General features: G+C 38.3%; 1 protein-coding gene across 1 annotated transcript in view; it reads left to right on the forward strand.

The window, feature by feature from the left end:
* Nucleotides 1-8,924, forward strand: part of NUP43 (nucleoporin 43) — a 15,244-nt gene extending 6,320 nt beyond the window's left edge. Inside the window, exons 2-8 of the mRNA XM_031060842.1 lie at nucleotides 29-374; nucleotides 622-699; nucleotides 1,608-1,785; nucleotides 3,407-3,542; nucleotides 4,438-4,589; nucleotides 6,450-6,572; nucleotides 7,848-8,924. Coding sequence (XP_030916702.1) covers nucleotides 29-374; nucleotides 622-699; nucleotides 1,608-1,785; nucleotides 3,407-3,542; nucleotides 4,438-4,589; nucleotides 6,450-6,572; nucleotides 7,848-8,062 — 1,228 coding nt within the window. The 3' untranslated portion in view covers nucleotides 8,063-8,924. The remainder of the gene's footprint in view (nucleotides 1-28; nucleotides 375-621; nucleotides 700-1,607; nucleotides 1,786-3,406; nucleotides 3,543-4,437; nucleotides 4,590-6,449; nucleotides 6,573-7,847) is intronic.

Genomic DNA, 8,924 nt, shown 5'->3' on the forward strand with positions numbered 1-8,924 from the left:
CGGCCGTGAGCGCTGCCTGGCTCGGCAGTCCCGCCCTTCGCTTGGCCGTGCCGTGCTCGCGTCCCCAAGGAAGCCGCGGGACCGCCCCGGCGCCCGGCAGCGTTATCCCCCTGGGCAAGCCTTCCCTCCGGCTGGGGCGGCTTCCTCTGGAGCCGTGCGCAGCCCGCAGCGTATCGCTCTCCCTGGCTGAGCCTTACTGCTCCGTACTTTCGAAAGCGTTCTCGAGTAAATGTAGTATCGTTTCCGTTCAGGATAACAGGATCTCCATTTGGTCAGCTGGAGACCTTGGAAATGCCGGCCTCAATGGTGAATATCATGGAGAACCTCATTTGCTGTGTGACATCCAGCACAACGGTGATGTTATGGATATGCAGGTAAAATAGCTGTGTTGAATAGATCCGTATTTTTTAAGGGCTGGTCACTTAGGAGAAGTTGAGTGAAAGTGAACTGTCAAAATGCTGAGATTGGTCAAAAAATTCTTACAAAGTAAAACAGCAAAGGCAATCAATATTGCTGTGGTTTTTTTCCTCTCCACCTACCAATAATTTAGGTTACTCTAAAATCAAAATTATCAGCTTGATACTAACATTGGCTAATAGCATTCTTGTTATCTCTCTCTAGTTTTTGGATCAAGAAAGAATTGTGGTTGCCTCATCAACAGGAACTGTAACTATATTCCGTCATCATCAAAATAACCAGGTATGTGACATGCACTGGCTTTAAGATGCTGTTCTCTGTAATACAGGTTACTTTGATTTTAGTATAAAAAGCATCTGGCTACCAAAATGAATTTCTTTTTAAAGTCTGTTAAAAAAAACTTTGATTTGACACATATGAGGAAAGAAAATAGCATTTTACACACATGCTACATAAACTAGATTCCAGAGCAAGACAGACTGGGGTATCTCCTCATCTGTATCCAAAAAGCCCATTCATTGAAAACATACTTTAAGACATTAGAGTGTTTTGGGGCAGTAGATATTAATGGACTTCTGCCTGCCTTATCAGAGTTTTTGCATTCTTGAATTAAATGACTCCTTTTCAATTCTAACAAATGATGAATGAATTCTCATGTGTGTCCTGTGAAGGAAGATATGTAAACTCAGTAGTCTTTTGCTTTGATTATAAATCACTGGAAATAAATGCCTAATTACCTTTTTATGTATGTTCACAGTGACACAGTAAAGGTGAATGTCAGTTAATAATTTGATGTGTACCTAAAATAAACTAAGTTCCTTGCAATCAAGATCTGAATTTGACCTTTTTATTTTCTAAGGACATCAGTTTTTTTCCCCCTTCCTGGGGAAATATTGAAGACATCAGCCTAGTGAATAACATTTTACAGTCTGTAGTGTTATTTCTAATTGCTAGGTCACGTGAACCTGGTGGTTCAGAGAAGAAATAATTAATGTGTCATAGAAGGGTTTTGTGCTTAAGATTTGATGAAAACTTAGATCTCTTCATTTTTATTTGTATAGGAGTATCTCATTCCCATGAAATAGTGTGGCTTTCCTGAAGCTTGTTTCTGATTTCATCAGTATTCTGGAAGCTTTGTTTTATCATGTTCATTATTTAAGAGCATAATTTCATGTCTGGTTACTCCACAGACATTATCTGCTGACCACCGGTGGGCAAAAGCTCATTATCATGTGGACCAAGACACATCTAGTGGTGGAGCAGCCTGTACAGGAGTCGTCTGCAACAACCCAGAAATTGTCACTGTTGGAGAAGATGGTAGAATAAATCTCTTCAGGGCTGACCAAAAAGATGCAGTAAGAACTATAGGTATGTGAAATACCTGGGTTCTTAAATTAGTCTAGTTTGGGGGGGGGTTGTTTGGTTTTCAGGTTGTTATAACAAAACAAAAAGTTCATTGAGTATTGATTTCAGTATTCCAGGTTGAACATGTTTGTTCCAGATTATTCCTGTATCCTTCCAGAATTCAAATACTTGAAGTATATTTCAGATGTATTTCTATATTCATCTAGATATTTTTAAGTTAATGGTTTTCCAGTAAAAGTTGGAGAGGGAAGAGAGAGAACATCTTGGAAGATGCTCTCAGGTTCTTCAGGATGGAGTTCTGTGGTGTAAGCAATCTGTTTTGCTGGTTCCCAATTCAATGACACCTTGACATTTCCCATTTTCAGCACTAAGCTGAATCCTTAACATGAAGATAGAAGTCTTGTATCTTGTTCAATAGTTGCAAACAAATGCCTTGGTATTTTTGTTATTGTTTAGTGGATTTAGGAGTACAGTACAAAGTGCATAGGTTTGTAGTCAGTTAAGGTAGGAAGAAAGAAATCTCAGAAGTTAGAGATTATGTCAAAGTCTTTTGGAGCCATAAAAGGTGTATCATTGCTAAACTACTTAGTGTTAGTCTGTCATAAAACTTTAAATCCTCTAGAACCTCAGTATTCAGTAATCCAACATTTCTTTTTAATAGTGTTTTGGTGAGTTTTTTCTTCCCCTCTGCTTTTATTTAAAGAGTAGGCAGAAAAGTCATTAAAGTATCTGTAACTAGGCATCAGTGTAACTTTTTTGTCTTAATCTCAGAAAATGTTTCCATTTTATGCAGAAAGATAATAATTTGCCTATATTTTCAGTATGGGCTTACACAAAGAATTTTAAAATACTTGAGGTGAAAGTAGACTTAACAAAGTTACCCCATCGTAATTAAGATGAAAAGTTTATCTATAGTAACAGAAATAAAATACAAGAAAATAGTGTCTCTTTTTTCAGAAGGCCTAAAAAATTTCACCTCAAAGCTGTGAAAAGTTTCACCCCAAAGCTTGTTTGACATTGTAAATTACTCTGACAAAAAGAGGCACTGGAGAAAAGGACCTGAAAAAAAGGTCCTTGCTATTTAGTTATTAACAAGCACAGCATAATTTGAGTTTAGCTTGATACCACATTGGCAGTTCAGAAAAGGTCTAAAAGTTGGTAAATTAAGTGTTTCTGTATAAAACTGCTTAATGCCGTCAGCCAGAGTTACTGTTTCTTGTGTTTAGAACTCCATTATGAAAAGCTCCATAGCTGTGTCCTGTCAATAGGTGCTGGCCATATAAAGAAGACTTTTGAGAACCATACAGTTGGCTGAATTAATTCCTCTTCTAGGAGCCACAAAAAGAAATCTTACAAATCAACAAGTAGTTTTGTAATCACCAGAACTAATTTAATACATTTACTTGCAGATTTGTCTCAGTAGTATTTCATATAGTAAGCAAGGAAGGGCTCCTTTTTCACAGGGTATTTGCCTATACTAGAGGGTCTCTGACCCTGAAACTGCAGAGGTTATGCACATGTTTAAGCAGCTGTGTTCTGTTCTCTGTTAAGAGTTACTTTGTTGCAATTAAATGGAGACTAGCATTCCACAGGTTGACCTGAATGCTTTCCTCATCTCTTGCAGACAACGCAGACAGCAGTACGCTCCATGCAGTGACTTTCCTTCGCACAACTGAGATCTTGACTGTAAACTCAATTGGACAGTTAAAAATATGGGACCTCAGACAGCAAAGGAATGAGCCATCTCAAATATTTTCTTTGTAAGACCTCCGCTTTTTTATTATTTACTGCAAAACATGTGCTACTTTATATAATGTGATTCAAATCTTTCCTAATAGCTTCCTAGCAACAGGATGGAAAATTACTGGGTTTTTTTTTTAAGGATTTTAACTTCTTTGGTACTTAAATAAGCAAAAGGCAGACTGCTTAATGGCTGAACCACTGTTGTGACTCAGCATTGTGCTTAGCAGGTGCATTTTATGATTTAACTTTTGAAGGACTATTATACCTGTACACTTCTCTTTTTTGAGAAAAATTTTTCAATCCTCAACCCCATACTCTTTACCTGTTTATATTTGATTTTCTCCACTGGCCTAATGTAAGGTTTCTGGCATCTGGAATGCATTTGAATGGTAACTTTGTGCCTTATAAGGTACTGTGAGAAAAGAAAATGGGCTAAATTTCAATCCTGTTGTTGTGTGTTCAATCCTGTTGTGTAATAATTCCCATTGCTGTTACTCGACTGTGGTTTAGGTACCTGATTTTGTTAGTGCCTGGTCTCCCTTTTTAACTCTTAGTATATACTAAACCTATAATTATATCACGCATCAGACTAATATTACTGTAGGTATAGAGTATTATTTGCCTGCATGGCTTCTCACTCCTATAAAGCTGTCAGATGTTGTGTAGATGTTCCATAGGGCACAAAACCCGATTGTACTTCATGTTATTGCCATACCTCTGGTTTCCAGTAGATGTCATGTGCCTTCAGCCTGGGGTGGTCAGGTGTTACAGGAACTGAAGGTCCTGTCAATACTGGTACCTCACTTGTCAATGCTCCTGATGCCAAATTAGGGATTAAGAAGGGGAAAATAGAAGATAAATAAAAAACTCATGTTTGGGTTATTTGGTTGTTTTGTTTTTTCCTCTTTGCAGGGCAGGTGACAGAGTTCCACTGCACTGTGTGGATAGGCATCCCAATCAGCAGCATATTGTGGCCACAGGGGGCCAGGATGGAATGCTGAGTATATGGGACATCAGGCAGGGTACTATGCCAGTGTCCCTGCTAAATGCTCATGAAGCAGAAAGTAAGTATCTGAAATGGAGAGGGGAGAAGAAGGTGACATTTTAGAGAAGTTTCTGATTACTGTAAAAATAAGTTTTGTAACTGTGGTAGAAAACAATCACATACTTGCTACTTAATTGAATCATAGAATGGTTTGGGTTAGAAGAGACTTTAAAGCTCATTTACTTCCAACCTCCCCTGCCAAGGATAGGTGCACTTTCCACTTGACCAGGTTGCTCAGAGGCCCATCCATCCTACCCTTGAACATTTCCAGGGATGAGACATTCACAGCTTCTCTGGAAAACCTGTTCCAGTGCCTCACCACCCACACAGTAAAGAATTTCTTCCTAATAACCTAATGTAAACTTACTGTCAGTTTAAAGCCATTCCCCTTTGTCCTATCATCCTATCACTACATGCCCCTGTCCTTCATGTGCTTTAGCCTGGCTTCTAGGAGGATTTGTTCCATGTTTTTCCTAGGACCAGAGCTGACGCTGACAGTTTGGTAGTTCTCAGGGTCTTTCTTTCTGCTCTTTTTAAACATGGGTTTGTGCCCATCTTTCCCTTTTTCCAGTCCCCTAGTACTTCACCCGACTGCTGTAGCCTTTCAGACATGGAGAGTGGCTTGGCAACTACATCATCCAATTCCTTCAGGATTCTGGGAAGCATCTCATAAATTTATGTACATTCAGGTTCCTTAGGTGGTCATGAACCTGAGCTTCTTGTACAGTGGGAAGGACTTTTCTTCCCCAGACCTTGTCTTGCAGCTCAGCCCCTGGAGAGGTGTGGGAAGAGAGGTTGCCATTGAAGACTGACACAAGAAAGTTGTTGAGTATCTCAGCCTTGTCTCTGTCCAGTATTGCCAGTTTTCCAGCATTGATTATTGAGGGACATACACCTTCTGGGACCTTCCTTTTCTGGTTGACATACCTGTGAAACCCTTCCTGTTGTTCTTTTCATCCCTTGCCAGGTTCAGGTCCAGCTTCTCCTTGGCCTTCCTCACTCTGTATCCCTAACCTTCATCTCTGTACTCTTCCCAGGATGCCTACTACTGCTCCATGTTTTCATCTGGAAAACGTGGCTTCCTTCTCTATGTAGGAGACTGCTTTTAGATAAAAGTGAACTCTGTCTAAACTAAAAGTAGACTTAGTAAGCAATTCTTTAATGAGCTGTTAGGTGCATTTAATCAGAATGGCTGTGTTTCTAGCAGGGTAGGTATATAAATAGCCATGGAAGCTGGTACAGTGTTAGGCAGATAGAGTAAAGCAGAATGCAGATGCTAACAAACTTGAAAACATGAGGAAGAAGGGGGCACTCAACATTGATTTGGTGTTTCCACAGTGCTGAAATAGCTCACTTTCCTGGCACTATGTGAACAAGACAGCAATTCATTTTATGCTGAAAATTTTGTGATTTGTGCTACATTTAAATTAAAGGAGTAAAAATATTTATTGATATTACATTTTGCTGACTTAAATGTCTTCTGCAGTTGTGGTATTTAGACACAAAATAATGTGTGTTCTGAGAAGGCATGCATGCTACGTGTGGATTTAAACTTAACAGCAGGGAAGATGACATGCAGATTGCCTGAATTCAGACAAGACTTCAACAATTTTTGCAGTACTGAAAATGCAACAAAATAGGGTCTTTTTCTTTTTTCCCTTCTTTTTTCTTTCCCCCTTTCCCCCTGCCAGCAGAGGGAAAACTGCAGTATACATAACTTAGGATGGGGCTTTGGGTTTCCTACCCACACACAATTAAAAATGAAAGGTTTTGATGGAGGCATGGGTTCTTGTAAATACATGCCTATATCATACTATCCAAATGCTTTGATTGAAGTACTAGAGACTTTTTCTGAAGTGCTTTTGTTTGATACTTCCAGTGTGGGAAGTTCACTTCCATCCCTCTGACCCTGACCATTTATTCACGTGTTCTGAAGATGGATCTCTTTGGCACTGGGATACTTCCACAAACGTATCTGAAAAGCCATCTTTTCTTCATCAAGGTAAGGATGTTTGAAGTCCATCTGCACTGAATTTGTCAGTTGGTAACATCATTACAGTCAGTGTTCTCATATGACCCAATTAATAACACAATCTTAATACAGAAAATTAAAAGCAGCTTTCTTTTCTTAGAAAGCAAACTTAGATAAGCACTTTTCTTGGATAAGCACTTGAGAAAAACTACTGATACTGCAAACAGTTGTGCAGGGTTTCTCATGGTCTGGTTTGTGTTTTTTTAATCTGCTACCCTCTGACCAATGTGTGAAGGGCACATTTATGATTTCAAAGATAGACTGTATTTATTCACTTAAAAATCATCTGTATGTAGAAAAGAAACAGAGGCAGTCTGATGGACATTATTGAGTCTCTGAGGGAGTTACACTAACGTAGAATACAAAAATAATTGATAGGTTAATGAGATAGTAGAGTTATGAATTTACAATTCAGGGTAATAATTGAAACTTTAAATAAATGAAACTGGATCCTTTTGCATGGTGGCAGGATTTAAAGTTAGGATACTGACTTTTAATATAGCATTTATTTTCACATTCTAATCACAAAGACTGCTAAGTGCTTGCCACATTAGACAATAGTGGGGAAACTTTTAGATGTCACCTGCTGCCTTTGCCTCAAAGTTGTCATTCAAAGTTAAATTTTATCTGTGGAAATTATAGGATTACTAATTCAAGTTGGACTCTGCATGTTTTCAAGTATATGAGGTATAAATCCTTTAGCATCACTTCTGACACCTGTTAATTTTATGCTGAATGATGGTTCTTGCAGTGTGAGACTTCAATTTGAATGTAAAGTGTTATGTGGAAAAAATTCAAAGTCAAATATAGGTATATCACTTGCTGCAAAGTGGGGAGGAGGAGCAGTAGGGAATAAGTGTTATTGAAGCAAAGCTGAAAACCCCAAACAGAGCAAGACACTCTATAAACAGACCTGTGTTCTTGTACCCTTACTTTAGTATCTGGCTAGATAAACTTGCAGGTACTTACACTCTCCAGTGAGATGAGTTAATAGCTGTTGTGATATATTTGTCTTAACTGAGGATACAGCTGGTAGATAATTTTTGTAATTATTTAAAGTACTTGATTTTTTTAAAGCTATTTTTCCTTAATTTACCAAAGAAATGACATCTCAACTACTCTGGAAACTGACTTAAATGTAAAAATTTATTTCCATTATGTCTGACCCATATCTACTGTGTTTCTTTAAATTCTGAGAATATATAAATGAAATTGAAATGTACTTCTTTGTCTTCCTTCTTTCAGGAGGAAGAAGCACTGCCTATCTTTCCCACAGTACCATGAACCAGTCTGTAGTGAGTGCCTGGCTAAGCAATGATCCGACCAAAGACCGCATGGAAATCACCAACCTGATTCCAAACCAGACTTTGTCTGTGAATAGTTTAGACGTTCTAGGACCATGCCTGGTATATGGTACTGATGCAGAGGCTATTTATGTGAACAGACAACTTTTTGCATGAAGTGACTGTGGTATCCCTTTGAAGTATTGACCAGCTTGAACTACTGGGAAATGTCAGGTTCATTCTTAATGCTACTCACTAGTCTGTTATTGGTGTGTGTGGGAGAGGCCTCAGCTTGGTCCTGGTGCTGTGGAAGAAGTGAGGTGCTTCGCATTCTGACAGCTGTCACTTGATGCTCCAGGATGGGTAACTGAACAAGCTTATGTGCCGTTTCTTCCCTGCTGCCTGCTTGGTTTTGACAAGCAGGAAAGTAGTCATTAAGGGCAAAATCTTTGCTGTTAAGTAATGTCCATAATACACACGCACATAAAAACAGAAGAAAAGGTAAACACTGAATTTTTATTTTTCTCTGTAAAGGTATTTTCAAGCATCATTTCTAAAGCGAAACTGTGGGCTTCGTGGAAGTTCTTTTTATGTCACCTGAAAGAGATGGGTTTTTTTTTAAGCTGAGTTTTTATATATAGGGGAACATAACTGTTAATGTTAGTTCATGAGCTGGAAGGAAAGCTGTTAAAGCTATGAAATGTGGAAGGTTCTATAGGAATCTAAGCATTCTAGCAACATTATTTTAAATTATTCACAGCTTCATCATGGATGCTACATGTTAAAACTTGATAATGCACCAGTAAATCTCCCAACAGAAAAATGGGGTTTATAATTAAGAAGTCATAATTGACAGATGTGTTGGCTGTGTTTTCAGGTGTAAGAATAAGAGTTTCTAAACTTGAGACATAGTCTTTGTCACAAATTCACATCTGGTTTATTGAAATCTTTGAAAAGTTTTAAATTTTATTATTAGCATTGTACCTGCTTTTTTTTACAGAGAACCCTTTCTCTTTTTATTAAAAAGTTTTGCACAAGA

Source organism: Geospiza fortis, unplaced genomic scaffold, assembly GCF_000277835.1.
Source record: "Geospiza fortis unplaced genomic scaffold, GeoFor_1.0 scaffold217, whole genome shotgun sequence".
Taxonomy (NCBI): domain Eukaryota; kingdom Metazoa; phylum Chordata; class Aves; order Passeriformes; family Thraupidae; genus Geospiza; species Geospiza fortis.